Source organism: Colobus angolensis, unplaced genomic scaffold (assembly GCF_000951035.1).
Source record: "Colobus angolensis palliatus isolate OR3802 unplaced genomic scaffold, Cang.pa_1.0 Scaffold405, whole genome shotgun sequence".
Classification (NCBI taxonomy): domain Eukaryota; kingdom Metazoa; phylum Chordata; class Mammalia; order Primates; family Cercopithecidae; genus Colobus; species Colobus angolensis.
The window spans coordinates 9,580-29,802 of record NW_012117433.1 but is presented as its reverse complement, the minus strand read 5'-3'; the positions used below and the strand labels follow the sequence as shown (position 1 = coordinate 29,802).

At 39.6% G+C, this 20,223-nt stretch overlaps 1 protein-coding gene across 1 annotated transcript in view; it reads left to right on the top strand.

Annotated features, from left to right (window-relative positions):
• LOC105521699 (aldo-keto reductase family 1 member C4) overlaps positions 1 to 7,457 on the top strand; it is a 33,575-nt gene extending 26,118 nt beyond the window's left edge. The window contains exons 6-9 of the mRNA XM_011955977.1: positions 1,027 to 1,136; positions 1,402 to 1,567; positions 5,203 to 5,285; positions 7,240 to 7,457. Coding sequence (XP_011811367.1) covers positions 1,027 to 1,136; positions 1,402 to 1,567; positions 5,203 to 5,285; positions 7,240 to 7,282 — 402 coding nt within the window. The 3' untranslated portion in view covers positions 7,283 to 7,457. The remainder of the gene's footprint in view (positions 1 to 1,026; positions 1,137 to 1,401; positions 1,568 to 5,202; positions 5,286 to 7,239) is intronic.
• The last annotated feature ends 12,766 nt before the right edge of the window (positions 7,458 to 20,223 follow it).

The following is a 20,223-nucleotide window of genomic DNA, read 5'->3' as shown; positions in this document are numbered from 1 at the left end:
CAAGTCTCTAGAAAGTTCCAAATCTTCTTACATTTTTCTGTCTTCTCCTGAGCACTCCAAACTGTTACAGCCTCTGCATGTTACCCAGTTCCAAAGTCACTTCCACATTTTCAGGTATCTTTCAGCAACGCCCCACTCTACTGGTACGAAGTTACCATATTGGTCCATTTGCATGCTGCTGATAGAGACATACTCAAGAGTGGGGAGAAAAGGGGGGTTTAATGGACTTACAGCTTCAGATGGCTGGGGACGCCTCACAATCATGGCAGAAGGCAAAGAGGAGCAAGTCATATCTCACATGGATGGTAGCAGGCAGAGAGACAGCTTGTGCAGGGAAACCCATTTTTAAAATCAGATCTTAAGAGACTTATTCACTATCATGAGAACACCACAGGAAAGACCCACTCCCATGATTCAGTTATCACCCCCAGGCCCCTTCCACAACATGTGGGAGTTATGAGAGCTACACAATGAGATTTGGGTGAGGACAGAGCCAAGACATATCAATCACCATCGGTGAAGGCAAATACTTTTGATCACTCTTTTAACCATTCAACAATATGAAGACATGGATTATTTTCCTGTAATTTGTGATTCATTTTATTCATTATTGGTTTTTGATGCTCAAATCTACACAAATATTACTGAGATTCCTATAAAACTCCTTTTTTCTTTTAAACCTGACCTCATAAGTCTTTAAAGAAATTCTTACATTCTGGCACCATTTGATGTTCAAAGTTCAGAATCTTAACCTATCCCAAGTCTGGAATTGGCCATGTGCAAATCTAGTGGTCAAAGGTTGCTAGAAACTGACTCTGGTTCATAGAGTTGCTTATGCTCAGAAATCACATTTCTATGTATACTTTTAGGACAGCAATATAAAATGTACTTTTATTAAAAAGATCATTACTTGACAGTAATAGTCTCAGTTCAAATTTAATGTTATACTTTGTTCAGCTTATTTTGATCTTTATATTAACATATGTTTTGAATTATCTGATGCTTTTCTATCTTGATCATCTACAGGTGGAATGTCATCCTTACCTCAACCAGAGCAAACTGCTGGATTTCTGCAAGTCCAAAGACATTGTCCTGGTTGCCCATAGTGCTCTGGGAACCCAACGACATAAACTATGGTAATAAAAGCAACAGGAAGTTTACCTAAAATGCCATTTTGATGAAAAATTTTAATTATAGCCTACTCAGTCTCCTGGAGTTCACTCTCAGTGAATCAGGGTATGGGGAGAATTTGCATTTCTGATGAGATCCCAGGTGATGCTATTGTTCAGGGGCCTCACTTGAGAGGCTCTGGTGCAGAATGAACACCTTAGTCTGTTTAGGGAGCCTCCTACCAAACTGAATCCAGCCTCAAGACTTCAGCATTTCTGGCTTTCCTTCCAGGGTGGACCAGAACTCCCCAGTTCTTTTGGAGGACCCAGTTCTTTGCGCCTTAGCAAAGAAACACAAACGATCCCCAGCCCTGATTGCCCTGCGCTACCAGCTGCAGCGTGGGGTTGTGGTCCTGGCCAAGAGCTACAATGAGCAGAGGATCAGAGAAAATGTCCAGGTGAGGAGTTGAGTGGGCGTCAAGGCTCCTGCATGGTGTCCTTCACGTGTGTGCTTCTTGTAAGAAGCTTCTCAGGACACCCTTGGACTAAGTCCATCTCCTGGGCATTTCCTATGCACAAATGCTTTGTGTGCATCATAAGGGTTTTCTGTTCTACTATAGGAGGGGCAGCATGGGTGGAGAGAATCAGGATGGGACCAAAACCAGAAATTTTGGCATCAAGTTGGCAACTTACTCTGTATCCCTCTGCTAGGGACATCATCTTTTCTTCATTTTCTGAAATGAGTTGGGTTAGGTGTTCTCTAGTCTTCAAATCATTGCAGATTTTTTCTTCATGTCCTTGTTTATTCTGTATAAATTTCATGTATTTATTCTCTTAGAATTATTTTTTGAGTGCCTGTTGAAGTCTTTGGGTATTTTTCTTAGGTTGCATGTCTTTTTCTATGTGTAGAAAAACATACTAAGTAAAATTATAAAAAAGAAAACCTCTCAAACTTAGAGGTTTAATACAAAACCATTTATTTAACTGACAATTTCATGGTTTGTAATTTAACCTAAGCTCCACCTGAACTCAGTCTAGTCCTTCTGTTCCTGGCTGGGCTGTCTCACGTGTGTGCAGGGCAATGAGGCAGCTCTGCAGAATTAATCCAAAATTCGTGTTCTGGATATTCTTTAGAGCTTCAGATGTATTGTTGAAATAGCCTCTCCCAAAATGTACCCATGTTTTTATTCTCTTTATGGTGGTTTTAACAAAAGTTTCTATTCTTAACGTTGTCAAATTCTTTATGACATTGTCTTGTAGTTGCTAATATCGTGACTTTTCCTATATTGGAAACATGATAATACGTTACTATATTATGTAGTAAAATATTATATAGTAATAGAAAGTAATATACTATATATAGTAATGGAAAGTAATATACTATATTCTATTAATATCTTATAAAAGTATTAATGTACTTTTATAAATTGGGATCATTTGATTTTTAATATGTGAAATCAGGGTGCAAATGTACATATAATTTTCACTTTATACTAAAATGTCCCACTAAGAATTATTGAAAAGTCCATATTTGCTCACCTATCTTGATTTTTCATCCTGTCATCAAGTGTCCATAAGTACTTCTGACATTTCCCTTCTTTCAGAGTTAACTTTCCTGTACTGTCTAAATTATGTTACATAGCATTCTTAAGGCATTTGTGTATGATTTCCTAGATTTATTCATAGAAAATTTATAATTTTAATAGTCTTTGGATAACTTAAGAATTTTCTAATCTATGCAAATATTCTAATACAATGAATGCTTCTTACCTAGATTCAGCAATTGTTAAATTGATGACTTTTATTCTCTTTTCCTCTTATTCTCTGTATTAGAGTATTCCAATAAAATTTAGTAATTTAGTATTATGCTAGCAATTAGTGACATCTTTTGATATTTAAATTCTTTCCAATTTGTATACTGAGATCCTCTTCAAGCAACTACTTGTTTTCTTTGAGCATGATGTTGTTAGGATTTGGACAATTACTGTCTTGAATCTTGTTGAAAACAATTTTCACATTATACCTGTTCATTGAAGATGGAAATCAGATGAATATATTTGAATTTCAGTATTTCTATATCTGATGTGAAACTGTACAACTGTACAACTCTACAAAGAGGATCTCAACAGATACTAGAGATGAAATCAAGTTAACCTTGTGTGTACGTGACTGCTTCATGTACTTATTAAGAATCTAGAAAACAACTTTGAAACTTATGATTTCGATAGTTTGATGATGATACAGTTTGGATATTTGTCTCCTTCTAATCTCCTTTTAAAATGCAAAAAACGTTAGTTTGTGTCCTTTGTAGGGACATGAATGCAGCTGGAAACCATCATTCTCAGCAAACTATCACAAGAACAGAAAACCAAACACCACATGTTCTCACTCATAGCTGTGAATTGAACAATGAGATCACTTGGACACAGGAAGGGGAACATCACACACCGGGGAACATCACACACCGGGGCCTATTGTGGGGAGGGGGGAAGAGGGAGGGATAGCATTAGGAGATATACCTAATGTAATTGACGAGTTAATGGGTGCAGCACACCAAATGGCACATGTATACATATGTAACAAAACTGCATGTTGTGCACATGTACCCTAGAACTTAAAAAAAAAAAATGTTATCCCCAATGATGGAAGTGGGGTATGGTGGGAGGTGTTTTTGTCATGGAGACAAATACAGAAATATAGAAATCCAACAATATCCATCTGTATTAGTCCGTTTTGTGCTGCTATAAAAAAAAATACTTGATGCTGGGCAATTTATACAGAAAAGAGCTATATTTGGCTCACAATTTACAGGCTGTACAAAAAGCATAGCACCAGCATCTCATTCTGGAGAGGCTTCAGGAAGCTTTAAATTCCAACATTAGGTCATTCCTTTGCTCCCATACCTGATTATAGGCTGTTAGAAGCAGTCACACTATCTCTTGAATGTCTTCCTGCTTAGAGATTTCTTCCACCAGATACCCTTAAATCATCACTAAGTTCAGACTTCCGCAAAGTCCTGGAATGGACACAATGCAGCCAAGTTCTTTCCTAAGGTGTAACAAGGGTGATCTTTTTTCCAGTTTTTAGTAAGTTTCTGATTTTGGTCTTAGACCTCATTAGCCTAGACTTCATTGCCCATATTTTTATCAGCATTTTGGTCAGAACCATTTAACCAATGCCTAACAAGTTCCAAACTATCCCTTATCTTCCCATTTTCTTCTGAACCCTCCCGACACTTCCAAACTGTGCTAATTACCCAGTTCTAAAGCCGCTACCACATTTTCAGACATTTTTAGCGATGTCCCACTCCTGATAACAATTTTCCATATTAGTCCATTGTGCACTGCTATAAAGAAATACCTGAGGCCAGATAAAATATGCCAGAAGGTGGTTTATTTGGCTTACCATTTTGCAGAGTGTACAAAAATCATGGCACCATTTTGGTTTTGGTGAGGCCTCAGGAAGCATTTACTCATGGAAGAAGGTGACAGAGGAGGAAGCATATCAAATAGCAAAAGATGAAGAGGAAAAAAAGAAAATGTCAGGCTCCTTTTTAAACCAGATTTCATGTGACCTAATGCAGTGAACACTCATTACCTTGGGGAGGGCACCCAGCCATTCATGAAGGATGCCCTCACGGCACAAACACCTCCCACCAGGACCCACTTCCATCATTGCTGAATCACGTTTTTAACATGAGATTAGGAGGGGACAAATATCCAAACTGTATCACTATCAAACTGTCTAAAACTTCTAAAAAAGTTTCAAAATTTTCCCTCTAGATTCTTCTAAATCTTCTAAGTACATGAACCAATCATGCACACACCAGGTCAACTTCATTCCATCTCCAGTATCTGTTGAGATCTTCTTTGTCTGCAGTTTTGTGCAGTTTCAATATATAATATCTAGGAATGGATTTATGTTTTACCTGATATTCTTTAATCACTTGAGAGTTTAGAGATGATCTTTCATAACTTTTAGAAACTCATCAGATATTTTACAAATTGTCTCTAGACCCCGCTCTGATATACTTGGCTATTCCAAGTTGACAATTATGCAATCTAACAATAAAAATTTTCTACTTCTTTGATAGGTTTTTGAATTCCAGTTGACTTCAGAGGATATGAAAGTTCTAGATGGCCTAAATAGAAATTTTCGATATGTTGTCATGGATTTGTAAGTAACTTTGGAAAATGGGTTGCCAAGTTTATTTTTGAGGAGGAATGTCAAATGGGTGTTAAAAGTGACCTCAATACCAGGGAGACAGGCCAATGTGAGTTAGAGGTGAGACAGGAACTCTGGAACTCTCCTTCTGGACTCACTCCAGAGCTCTGTTCTCTGACAGGGTGAGTGGGCCCAGGGTCAGCATGGGTCAACCTGTGCCTCTGCTCTCCTGACTCCCTGAAAATTTCCAGAGCAGCCAATATTATTGCTGAATCTGCACCTTTCACGTTGGCCTGGCATTTCTGCTATGGCCTAATGGACAAATTGGATATTGCCCACATGGCTTGATTACATGTTTTTCCAAATCTGTACTTATAGCTTTTTCTTCCAAATCTGCTCAGTTCCTTATCAGATAAACATTTCCAACAACATTGGTGTCCACGCCAGAAATTCATCTCTTCCATGTGGAATGCTCACTAGATCTTGTCAATTCAGTATCTTTACCCATTTCAAATTTCTTTCTCCCTTTAGACATTTGCTCATGACCCAAACACTACATTTTGCCTCCAGAAACTTTGCCCTTAGTGGGCATTAGAACTCTTGTCTTTGATGTTTTTTACAATATGGAAATCTAAATGCAGACTATAAAGAAGTTTTAGAGAAGAGATTTAAAAGTCAAGGGAAGGCCGGGCGCGGTGGCTCAAGCCTGTAATCCTAGCACTTTGGGAGGCCAAGACAGGTGGATCACGAGGTCAGGAGATCGAGACCATCCTGGCTAACATGGTGAAACCCCGTCTCTACTAAAAAATACAAAAAAAAAAAAAACTAGCCAGGCGAGGTGGCATACACCTGTAAATCCAGCTACTCAGGAGGCTGAGGCAGGAGAATTCCTTGAACCTGGGAGGCAGAGGTTGCAGTGAGCCGAAATTGTGCCACTGCACTCCAGCCTGGGCAACAGAGCAAGATTCCATCATTAAAAAAAAAAAAAAAAAATTAAGGGAAGAGTTGGAAAGTCCCATCTTTAGGGATAACATATAGCTGACAAAAGATCTTACTCTTTCTACATGCTCCAAGGTTCTAGGATTCACAGAAAGGCACTCACGTGATGAGGGAAAAACAAGTTATGTCACTGCTTGCAGTGGAGATGTTAACAGGTAATAGACAGGAGATAATGTATTAAAAAGGATAAACACAGTAGCACATCGTAAGAACTCAACATTTTTAAATATCATTGTTTACATTTTTATTAGTTTAGAAGAAAATAGTAAAATAGGAAATCATGAAAAGGAAATGAAGAGTGGCAAACATCAGTAATTCTCACCAATTATTCAATATTAATCATTTATTCATTCTATTTTGTGTTATTTCCACCTAAAGATTGCCCTTAGCATATTGTAGAGTTTTGGATATGGAGTCCCATATCACATATGAGTTTACATGTCTGAATCAAAGAAAATATTTTCCATATGGTAAGCAGCTAGTCAGTAATGAATACTTTAAAGGATGTGTGATTGCTACCAAGAACATTTAACCCTCAAAACTTAGTGATGAACATATAGCTGGCTTATTTCTGGAGTCAGACGCGCTACCGTTGCGCCACGAGGTCCTAAGCTGGCTTATTTCTATTCAAAACAATGCAGGATGAGTTGCTGCTTTCATTGAGAATTTCAAATAGAAAAGGTCAGAATCTCTCTTTGCTCTGTTGACAGCTATGGAAGACTATGTTTGAACAACTGACCCTGTGTAGTTTGTGTGATAAATTCCAGGCAAGGGAATATAAGTTGAAAATGCTCTTATTTCGGGGGAAAAAAAAACACATTATAAAGTCATGTTCATGAAAGACAGATTCCACAAATTGAAAATAAACTTAACATTCACACTAATGGCAGCATCATAGAAATCGCTTTGCTACCAGCTTTTTAATAGTCATTTCATCCATATTATGTACTATCATTTCTCTTTTCAGTCTTGTGGACCACCCTGATTATCCATTTTCAGATGAATATTAGCATAGAGGGTGTTGCACGACATCTAGCAGAAGGCCCTGCGTGTGGATGGTGATGCAGAGGATGTCTCTATGCTGGTGGACACACGGCCTCTGGTTAAATCCCTCCTGCTTGGCAACTCCAGTTAGCTAGATACATCCATAGTCCAGAAAGCAAAGAAAATAAATTTTATCTTGAAGTAATTGAATGTTTTCCTTAAAGGTTCTTTGCTTACTCCTTTCTACACACTTGTGTGTTTCTTTTCCTTCTACTTCATTAGGGCCAAAAATTGATTTGCCTATAAGTTTGGGGCAGAGTGGATAAATATTTTATAGACATTTTTGAGGTGAGAGTGGGTGGAGTTTGCAGCCCCTAGAGGTGCAGCAAGTGACCAGTATTTATCACTTAGTCTGTCTTTAGCTCTTTCAGAAAGAAGAAAACATACAGCATAGAACCTGAACATGAGCCATATTGACAGGATGACCAACAATCTATGGCCTCCCTCCAGCATCGCAAATTGGAGCTCCAGCAACCTAGGGATGCAGCATCCCTGTGGGGTCATGGTTGGGAGGTGGGAGGGCACCCATCCAGGATAAATAATTAGAAGTCAGATATGGGAGAGGTTAGAAGAAGAGAGTTGAGCAGGATTCTGCTTGGAAAATACAAACACATGCTCTTTTGTCAATTATGTCTTGTGCATAAAAGGGAACTTCCCACATTGTTTCAAGGCTAAGAGCCAGGCCTTGACCTCCTGTGTGCCCAGTATCAGCAGTGGCCTTGCTGGGCTGTGGTGGAGCAGGACATCAAAGACACCATTAACTGGTCATATTCTCCTGAATACCAGCTCCATATAGAGCAAATATTAGGATCTAAAAATATACTATTAATTTGTTCTACTCCAGTCTTTTGAAATATTTCGTACATTTAAAAAGATACACTAATATAAAATATCCAAAAGCCATTACATGTTATTGTCAAATTAATTTCAAAATTGCAAATACATCTAATTATCCAAAATTTCAAAAAATCTTTTGAAAACAGTGTATGTAAAATAGCATGATGCTTTCAAACTTTGGTAACTTTCAGGAATAATTCTTACAAAGACACCTAATTGTTCGTATACTTTGTAGGAGTACAAATTTAATCAATTAGTCAAAAACATAACATTTCAGACAACTTTTTGAAAAGTTGGGGCAATGTCATGGGCTACTGGCCAAAGCACTTTGAGACTGACAGATGTTTATGACCTGTGCACATTTCCCAATGCGTTTACCCTCCACTGACTTAACCCCGTTAGAGAGGTTTCCTTGAGCCACGTATTTCAGCTGAGAAATATCCTGCCAAGTTTCTTAGTTTACAATATTTCCTAAAATGATTTATTTCTTAAAATTGGAAGAGGCCCTAAACTTTGGAAGACCCTTGGGTGATCTCTGGACTGTTTTCTGTCTTCACTCATTTCTTTGAAGTCAAATATTCTCATGGCTTTAAATACAACCTCTAGGCCAAGAAACCACAAATCAATATCTGCAGCTCAGCTCTTTCTCCAAAACTCCAGAATGAAACATCGTATTGACTGCATCTCTACCTTAGTGCCTAATGGACATTCACACTTAGTATGCCTCAAAGCACATTTCAATTGCTGCCTTCCTGTTCCACCTCAATGTGCCTAGACTAAGTAATGATTATTTCACATCTTGTCAAGTTGATTGACATAATCAAAAATTAAACTTATTAGTCAAATATGTAATGCCAAAGAATTTCAGATTTTCTTAGCATGCATGACATTTTTTTCCCCAAGATGTGAAGTAATAATTAGAACAGTCATTTATAAATAGTAAATCTGCTACAGGCTTATTCCACTTATTTATCCTTCATTTTCACAAAAGCTTTATTTAAAAAAAAAAAAAAAGGCCACATGCTGTGGCTCACACATGTAATCCCAGCACTTTGGGAGGCCGAGGTGGGTGGATCACGAGGTCAGGAGGTAATCCCAGCACTTTGGGAGGCCGAGGTGGGTTGATCGCGAGGTCAGGAGATCGAGACCATCCTGGTTAACATGGTGAAAGCCCATCTCTACTAATAATACAAAAAATTAGCCGGGTGTAGCTGCAGGCACCTGTAGTCCCAAGCTCCTCAGGAGGCTGATGCAGGAGAATGGCGTGACCCCGGGAAGCGGAGCTTATAGTGAGCTGAGATCGCGCCACTGCACTCCAGCCTGGGCAACAGAGCAAGACTGTCTCAAAATAAATAAATTAATTTAAAAAAAAATAAAAGTTACTTAGAATGTTTTAAAAGCTTAAATTGGTGACACATGGGATGTAACAAAATTCTATAACCTCCAATTCCTCATTTCACTATTTTTTTTCTATAAGAAATGCTAAAGTGAGGCTGGGAGCACTGGTTCCCGCCCATAATCCCAGCAATTTGGGAGGCCATGATGAGCAGATCACTTGAGGTCAGGAGTTTAAAACCACCATAGCCAACATGGTGAAATCTCATCTCCACTAAAAATGTAAAATTAGCCAGGTGTTCTGGCATGCACCTGTAATCTCAGCTATTCAGGAGGCTGAGGGAAGAGAATCGCTTGAACCCGGGAGACAGAGGTTGCAGTGAGCCAAGATTGCACCATTGTACTCCAGCCTGGGCAGAGTGTGACTCCATCTCAAAGAAAAAAAAAAAAAGAAATGCTAAAGTCAGTACTCCAGGTTTAAATAAAAGTAGACAGTAACTCAAACCCATGAAGAGATATAAAGACTGCTAGTCTCTATATATAGAATAAAATATGAAAAAAATATTTTTGAAATTCACATTTGTACTCCAATTATCTCAAGGTTTAAAATATAAATGTATGCAAATAACACTAAATATGTACATAATGTATAATTTTACTGACAAAAGTAAGGTGAGGTAAAGAGAAACCCTGTGGAAAAGGAAAGTCTTTTATGAAATATTGGTAGATTAGTATTGATTCAAAATAAATTGTTATAACTTTATAAAGTTGTATGTCATCCTCACAGCAACCACAAGTAACTATAGAATACACTTAAGAGGAAATGATATGGGAATCCCAATGTCACTTATAAAAATCATACAAACACACCGAAAAACATAGTAACTGTGGATATGAAAGACAAAACCACAGACAGAAAGGAAAACTGAAAATGGCAAAAGTCACATTTTCCCTGTCACTAATTCAATCGTGCATCACATCACACCTGGGCTCTCTTCTGAAAGAGGCTTTATTAGGCAATTACACCTTTCTTTGTACAAAGATGAGGGAGTATAATTACATGAACCTGGATGGCATAGCTTACTATACATTAAAGCTATGATAGAGAATATGGGGCCAGACACGGTGGTTCACGCCAGTAATCCCAGCACTTTGGGAGGCCGAGGCAGGCAGATCACTTGAGGTCAGGAATTTGAGACCAGCCTGGCCAACATGGTGAAACCCTGTCTCTACTAAAAATACAAGAATTAGCCAGGCATAGTGATACATGCCTATAATCCCAGCTACTTGAGAGGCCGAGGCAGGAGAATTGCTTGAACCAGGCAGGTTGCAGTGAGCCAAGATGACACCATTGCACTCCAGCCTGGGCAACAGAGAGACACTCTGACTCAAAAAAGAAATTTGTAAAATAAAAATATGGGTCCCAGGCTACAGACCTGTACAGCACCATCCTGCACTGAATACCATGGGCAAGTATAGATAGCACAATGAATAGTATTTACATATCCAAATATATTTTAACATGGAAAAGGTACAAGTTATTAAGTTATGAAACTGCTGTTATATACGTTGTCTATCATTGACCAAAATATTGTTATGTGTGCTGAGTGGGGAGGTGGGGCTGAGGCGGGTCCAGGTGAGGGCTGGGGGTGGTAGGCGGGAGGCGGGAGGCGGGATGTGGGAGGTGGGAGGAGGGAGGAGGGAGGTGGGGCTGAGAGGGCCATGGGGTTGAGCAGGGAGGGCCACTGAGCGGGGCTTGGGTCTGATGGGGGAGAGAGGAGGCGGCAGGCGTTGTTCTGAGGGGGGAGGTGGTCAGAGGAGCGTGGGTCTGTGAGGGGCATGGGCTTAAATGGATTAAATTTCTATTCCAAAAGCAAATCCATTGACAGAATAGATTTTTAAAATATAGGACCAAACTATATACTCTCTAGAAGAAACTCAATTTTAGGACAAGTAGTTTAAAAGTAGATAGTCCATGGAAATGTAACCAAAAGAGCTGTGATATTTATACTAGGATTAGACAAAATAAAATTTAGTCAAAAACTGTGACAAAAGGTAAGACATTAAATATCGGCATACCCTAGATATTGCAGAGCTCCAGTTACAGACTACCCCAATTAAGCAAATAACCCAATGAGTGACAAAAATTGAATTCCTAGTGCCCATAGAATGTTTATTGTAATCTATTAGGTCTACAATAGCATTCTGTCTAAAGAAAATGTATATACCTTAATTTTAAAATACTTTATTTTCAAAAGAGCCATCAGTAAAGGAAAATCTCTTTGCTGGTAGAAAGTCTTTCCTTGATGTTGACTGCTGACTGATTAGGGTAGTTATAAGGTTGGAGTTGCTGTGACAACGTCTTTTTCTAAAGGCAAAAATGAAGTCTGCTGCACCAATTGACACTTCTTTTCCTGAAATATTTCTGTCACATTATGCTGTTTGATAGTATATTGCCCCTAGCAGAACTTATTGCAAAACTCAGTCAATTCTGTAATCCTGCCACTGCTTTAATTATGTGTATACAATATTCTAAATGCTTTGTCATTTCAACAATGCTCACAACATCTTCATCTGGGGTAGAAACCATTTCACCAAACCCCTTTCTTTGCTCATCCATAAAAAGCTACTCTTCATTTGTTAAAATTTATCAGGAGATTGCAACAATTCCATAACATTCAAGCTCCAATTCTAATTCTAGTTCTCTTGCTATTTCCACCACATCTGCATTTACTCTCTCCACTGAAGTCTCGAATCCCTTAGTCATCCAGAAGGGTTGAAATCAATTTCTTCCAAAACTCCCAATAACGTTAATATTTGGCCCTCATCCCCTGAATCGTAGATGTTTCTAATGGCATTTAGAATACATCCCTCCCAGGTTTTCAATTTATTTTGTCTACATGCTTTGTAGAAATCACTATGGCAACTATAGCTTTATTAAATATATTTTGTGAACAGCGAGACTAGAAAAAAAATCAAAATTACCCCACAATCCGTGGGACGCAAAACGATGTTGTGTTGGCAGGTAGAGGCACAACAGTAATCTCTGTATACATCTCCAACAAAACTCTTGGGTGATTAGGTGCACTGTCAACAAGCAACAAGCATTATTTTCATAGAAATCTTTGTTTTCTGAGCAGTGGGTCTTAACAATGGAATTAAAATATTCAGTGAGCTATTAGTTAAAGAGATACACTGATATCCGAGCTTTCTTGCTCCATTTACAGAACACTTGCAGGATAGACTTAGCTTCAATCGTAAGGGCCCTAGGATTGTTGGAATGGTAAATGAGCACTGGCTTCTCTGAACATCACCATCTGCACTGTCTCGTAACAAGAGATCAGCCTGTCCGTTAAAGATCTGAAACCAGCTATTGACTTCTCTCTAGCTAGAAAGGTCCGAGATGCCATCCTCTTTCAATAAAATGGTATCTTTTCTACGCTGAAAATCTATAGTGTAGCTACATGATCTTGGTAAGTCTGGATAACTTGCTGCTTCACCTGGCATTTGTTATAGACATGGCTTCTTTCCTTCAACCTCATAAACCAATCTCTGCTAGATTCCATGTTTTCCTCTGCAGCTTCCTCATCTCTATCAACCTTCACAGACTAGCAGAGTGTTAGGGTGTGCTCTGGATTAGGCTTGTGGTGGAAGATGATGTTGTGGCTGGTTGACCCGCACCATCAAAACTTTCTCCATATCAACAATAAGGCTGTTTTGTTGCTTTCTAATCCTTTGTGTGTGTTTACTGAGGTAGTATTTGAATTTTCAAGAATGTTTCCTTTGCATTCACGATTTGGCTAAAAATCACTGCAACAGGCCAGGTGTGGTGGCTCATACCTGTAATCCCAGCACTTTGGGAGGCTAAGGTGGGCAGATCACAAGGTCAGGAGTTCGAGACCAGCCTGACTAACATGGTGAAACCCTGTCTCAACTAAAAATACAAATATTAGCTGAGTATGATGGTACGTGCCTGTAATCCCAGCTACTCAGGGGGCTGAGGTAGAATTGCTCAAACCCAGGAGGCAGAGGTTGCAGTGAGCTGAGATCACGCCACTGTACTCTAGCCTGGGCGACAGAGTGAGACTGTCTCAAGAAAAAAACAAAAAACAAAACAGAAAAAAGAGTCTGGAAGCTCAGCCTGTTGTACTATCTCAGCTTTCAATATGCCTTCCTCAGTAAGCTTAATCATTTCTAGCTTTTGTTTTCAAGTTAGAGATGTGCAATTCTTCCTTTCACTTGAACACCTAGAGGCATTGTAGGATTACTAATTGGCCTAATTTCAATATTATTGTTTCTCAGGGAACAGGGGAGGGCTGGTGCTGAGGAGAAAGACTGGAAAACAACCCAGTCAGTGGAACATTCAGAAAATACTTATCGAATGTTCGCCATGTTATCTGGTCACAGTTCATGGCTCCCGAAAACAATTATAATAACATGAAAGATCACTGATGACAGACCAGTAAAACAGGTAAAATAATAAAGTATGAAATATTGTAAGAATTACCAAAATGTGACCCAAGGACATGAAGTGAGTGTGTGCTGTTGGAAAAATGCACCTGTGAACTTGCTGAAAAGGGATGTCACCAACCTTGAATTTGTAAAAAATGTAATATCTGCAAAGTATCATAAAGTGAAGAATAAAATGAGGTAATCCTTTCTTGATAAATGGGTCAAATCATGAAAAATATAACATGTGTAATGGTTCATTTTAGGTGTCAACTGGATTGCATTAAGTAGTACCTCGACTGCTGGTAAAGCATTTTGTGGTGTATCTGAGGATAATCCTGGAAGATACTAGGATTTCAATCAGTGATTAAGGAAGTGCCACCACTATGGGCAGGCACAATCCTACTGGCTGAGGGCCCAGATAGAAGAAAGCAGAGGAAAGGTGAATTTGGTCTCTTTTATGGAGCTGGGACACCACTTTTTTTCTCCCCTTTGACATCAGAGCCCCAATTTCCATGCTCTTTGAACTCTAGGACATTCACCAGTGGCTCCCCGGGCCTCAGGCTTTCAGCTTCAGGCTGAGAGATAAAATATTGGCTCTCAGGGCTTCATGTATGGACTGAGCCATGCTACTGGCTCCCTGGTTCTCCAGCTTGTAAATGGCATATGGTGGTACTTCTCAGCCTCTATAATTACATGAGCTAATGCTCCTGATAAATCCCCTCACATACACATACATACACACACACACACACAAATTGATTCTGTTTTTCAGAACCCTAATAGATTTTGGTAACAGGAGTAGTTCTAGAGGAACAGGAATCTAAGTATAAGTTTTCTGAGCTGGTTGATTGGTTGTGGGGTTTCTAGATTGACTCCCTGAGATTAGACTTGAAAATATTGAGGACTATTTTCAGTAATATAGAGAACAATGAGAGTCCATGGCAATTATTTATAGAGATGTACAAGACATCTGCAATCACACTCTACTCAGTGACCCACAGGTAGCGAGGAAATTGGTGACTCTGCATATGACACTTTTGAACATTAGTGGAAAACTAAAGAATATAATTAATTTGTTGGTGGCACCTAATATTGCCAGATAGTGTTAAGGAAAGAAAAGGATGAACTCGTGGGTGAAATTCCAGGATCAAGCAATGCATGGGTGTGTTGGGAAGGAGAATTTTATGTCCTGTAGCCACAGGGCTAAAATTGCTGAAAATCAAACACAAGTGACACAAGAAGCACCACAAAAGGAGAAAAAAGATAAGTTGGACTTCATAAAAATTGAAACATTTTTGCATCAAAAGAAACTACAAGGAGAATCAGAAGGCAAACTACAGAATGAGGAAAATATTTCCAAGTCCTATTTCTGATTAAGCCGAATTCGACGGAATTACATAAAATAGTTTATTGGATTACATACATGGGAAGGCCAAGACATTAGACTTCATTCCAAGTTGTCTTTAAAAAAGTCCTTTTTTCTTGTATCTCTGCATTTTATAGCTTGCTATATTTTTGTCCCAGCATTTACATTGATGGAAAATATGACCATGGGACAGTTCAAGACTCAAGGTCATTAATACATGAGAGTTCTCTAGACCTTCTGACATTCACTGAGTCGAGGGACTGAAAAGAACATTGACAGACACTGTTATGCTTTTATCTGCCTTTGGACCATCACGTGTCCAAAGATATAAGAAACTGGTTGTCTACCCTGGGTCAAAACTGCAATCCAGTGTTGCTGAACTTTAAGGTCAGGTAACTACTGCCTTTCCCAGTGAAAAGGAGCATTTCCACAAAGCAACATACAGGGGTCAGGAAAAAGTAACTTAAGTCAACTGGGAGACCCCATTAAAAAATGGTATTTATTAGTACATATAATAGAGGCAAGATGTTAGAATTGTCTTTAGAAGACAGGTTTATCTAACAATTCCATATGTAAAACACTTTGCAAACACCAGTATCTGAATCATTGCACCACTTTCCTGATGGAGGTTTAATATCCCAGGCCTACATTTACCTGGGAATATGGCTATAGGTGGGGACATCGATTTGTGATGGTGGTAAAACCACCACTTCTAAGTATTCCTTATTCTGTTCCAAGTGTGTTATTGGCCCTTCAATTTCCCACAGTGGAGTCGAGTTTCAGATGTAGCTTTTAATAAGAACTTAAAGATAGTTTGGAGAATCACAAAGTAAGAACAAATCAGAAAAAGAACTTAAAACTACCCAATGTGGCCATGCTCAGAGCTCAGTTTCACTCACTTCACAAATATTGACTGAGCACTGACTATGCATTAGGTGAGTGCCAAAGTAATTGTGGGTGAGCAATTGAATTGGGCAGCCTGTCTTGACACCACTGCACTGAGTGCTTGAGGACGTGTTACAACAGATGGTTGGGGTTCGTGTGTGTCATCCCATTCGAGTGGGGATTAAGAGAAGGCAGGCTGCCTTGCTGGAGCTGTGTGGTCTTCAAGTGAGAGTTGCAGGCAATAGAACTCCTTTCCTTTTTGAGAAAAAGGAGGAATTCATTTTCAGCAGCCATAAGAAAAGCAGGTGTTTTGTTTTTGTTTTTCCCAGGGTGGCTGGCAAAATGGCTGAATAGTAACAGCTCCAGTCTGGAGCTCCCAGTGAGAACACACAAGGCGGGTGATTTCCACATTCCCAACTGAGATATGTGGCTCATCTCATCGGGACTGGTTAGAGAGAGGATGCAGCCCACAGAGAGCAAGCCGAAGCGGGGTGGGATGTCACCTCACCAGGGAAGTGCAAGGAATCTGGGAACTCCCTCCCCTAGCCAAGGGAAGCTGGGAGGGACTGTACTGTGAAGAATGGTACATTCTGGCCCAGATACTACACTTTTCCCATGGTCTTTGCAACCCACAGACCAGGAGATTCTCTTGGGTGCCTACCACACTAGGACCCTGGGTTTCAAGGACAACCCTGGGCAGCCAACTGGGCAGACATCAAACTAGCTGCAATTTTTTTCGTATTTCGGTGGTGCCTACAACACCAGCGAGACTGAACCAGTTCACTCCTCTGGAAAGAGGGCTGAAGCCAGGAAGCCAAACGGTCTAGCTCAGCAGATCCCACCCCCTGCCAAGAGCCCAGCAAGCCAAGATCCAATGGCTTGAAATTCTCACTGCCAGCACAGCAGTCTGAAGTCAACCTGGGAAGCTCTGGTGGAAGGAGGGGCATCCATCATTACTGAGGCTTGAGTAGGCGCTTAACCCCTCACAGTGTAAACAAAGCCACCGGGAAGTTTGAACTGGACAGAGCCCACCACAGCTCAGCAAAGCCACTATAGCCAGACTGCCTCTCTAAGATTGCTCCTCTCTGGGTAGAGCATCTCTGAAAGGCAGCAGCCCATCAAGGACTCATAGATAAAACTCCCATCTCCCCCCTGGGGACAGAGGACCTGGGGAAAGGGGCAGTTGTGAGCACAGTTTCAGCAGACTTAAAAATTCCTGCCTGGTGGCTCTGAAGAGAGCAGATCTCCCAGCACAGCACTTGAGCTCTAAGGGTCAGACTGCCTCCTCAAGTGCATCCCTGACTCCTGTGCCTCCTGACTGGGAGACACCTCCCAGCAGAGGCCAACAGACATGTCATATAGGAAGAGCTCTGGCTGGCATCTGGTGGGTGCCCCTCTGGGACGAAGCTTCCAGAAGAAGGAACAGGCAGCAATCTTTGCTGTTCTGTAGCCTCTGCTGGTGAAACCCAGGCAAACAGGGTCTGGAGTAGACCCTCCAGCAGACCTGCAGCAGAGCATTCTAACTGTTAGAAGGAAAACTAACAAACAGAAAGGAATAGCATCAACATCAACAAAAAGGACACCCACACAAAAACCCTATCCAAAAGTCACCAGCATCAAGGACCAAAGACAGATAAATCCACAAAGATGAGAAACGAAAAAACAGAGCAAAAGGACTGAAAATTTCATAAACCAGAATGCCTCTTCTCCTCCAAAGGAACACAACTCCATGTCAGCAAGTGAGCAAAACTGGATGGAGAATGAGTTTCAGGAATTAACAGAAGTAGGTGTCAGAAGGTGGTTAATAGAAAACTCCTCCAAGCTAAAGGAACATGTTCTAATCCAACACAAGGAAGCTAAGAATCTTGGAAAAAAAAGTTAGAGTAATTGCTAACTAGAACAGCTTAGAGAAGAACATAAATGACCTCATGGAGCTGAAATACAGCATGAGAACTTCCTGAAGCATATACAAGTATCAATAGCTGAATTGATCAAGCAGAGGAAAGGAGATCAGAGATTAAAGATCAGCTTCCGTGTGAAAACAAGATTAGAGAAAAAATGAAAAGGAACAAACAGAGCCTCCAAGAAATATGGGATTATGTGAAAGACCAAACCTGCGTTTGATTGGTATGCCTGAAAGTGACTGGCAGAATGGAAACAAGTTAGAAAACATTCTTCAGGATATTATCCAGGAGAAAGTCACCAGCCTAGCAAGACAGGCCAACATTCAAATTCAGGAAATACAGAGAACACCACAAAGAAACTCCTGGAGAAGAACAACCCCGAGACATAATCATCAGATTCATCAAGGTTGAAACTAAAGAAAAAATGTTAAGGGCAGTCATAGAGAAAGGCCAGGTTAACCACAAAGGGAAGCTCATCAAAGTAACAGTGGATCTCTCTGCAGAAATCCTACAAGCCAGAAGAGAGTGGGGGCCAATATTCAACATTCTTAAAGCAAAGAATTTTCAATCCAGAATTTCATATCCAGCCAAACTAAGCTTCATAAGTTAAGAAGAAATAAAATTGTTTACAGAGAAGCAAATGCTGAGAGATTTTGTCACTGCCATGCCTGCCTTACAAGAGCTCCTGAAGGAAACACTAAATGTGGAAAGGAAAAACCAGTACACCAGTCACTACAGAAACATACCAGATTGTAAAGACCACCAATACTATGAAGAAACTGCATCAACTAACAGGCAAAATAACCAGCTAGCATCATAATGACTGGATCAAATTCACACGTAATAATATTAACCTTAAATGTAAACAGGCTAAATGCCCCAATTGAAAGACACAGAGTGGCAAATTGGATAAAGAGTCAAGACCTATCAGTGTGCTGTATTCAGAAGACCCATCTCAAGTGCAAAGACACACACAGGCTCAAAATAAAGAGATGGAAGAATATTTACCAAGCAAAAGTGAAGAAAAAAAAAAAAGCAGGGGTTGCAATCATAGCCTCTAATAAGAGACTTTAAACCAATAAAAGTCAAAAAAAAGACAAATAAAGGCATTACATAGTGTTAAAGGGATCAATGCAACAAGAACTAACTATCCTAAATATATAGGCACCCAATACAGGAGCACCCAGATCCATAAAACAAGCTCTTAGGGACCATCAAAGAGACTTAGACTCACACACAATAATAGTGGGAGACTTTAACACCCCACTGTCAATATTAGACAGATCAATGAGACAGAAAATTAACAAGGATATTCAGGACTTGAACTCAGTTCTGGACCAAGCAGACCTAATAGACATCTACCGAACTCTCTACCCCAAATCAACAGAATATACATTCTTCTCAGCACATCATATTTATTCTAAAATCGACCACATAATTGGAAATAAAAGACTCCTCAGTAAATGCAAAAGAATGGAAATCATGACAGTCTTTCAGACCACAGTGCAATCAAATTACAACTCAGGACTAAGAAACTCCCTCAAAACTGCACAACTACATGGAAACTAAACAACCTGTTCCTGAGTGACTACTGGGTAAATAACTAAATCAAGGCTAAAATAAATTAAGTTCTTTGAAACGTATGAGAATGAAGATACAATGTACCAGAATCTCTGGGACACAGCTAAAAGCAATCTTTAGAGGCAGATTTATAGCACTCAATGACCACAGAAGAAAGGAGGAAAGATCTAAAATTGACACCCTAACATCACAATTCGAAGAACTAGAGAAGAGCAAAGAAATTTAAAAGCTAGCGGAAGACAAGAAATAAGATTAGAGCAGAACTGACAGAGACGGAGACAAGAAAACTACCCCCCCATCCACAAAAAAAAAAAAAAAAAAAAAAAAAAAAAACACGCAGAAAACAAAAAAAAAATGAAACCAGGAGCTGGTTTTTTGAAAAGATCAACAAATAGACAACTAGCCAAACTAATAAAGAAGAATCAAAGAGATACAATAAAAAATGATACAGGGGATATCACCACTGATCCCACAGAAATACAAACTACCATCAGAGAATACTACAAACACCTCTATGCAAACTAGAAAATCTAGAAGAAATGAATAA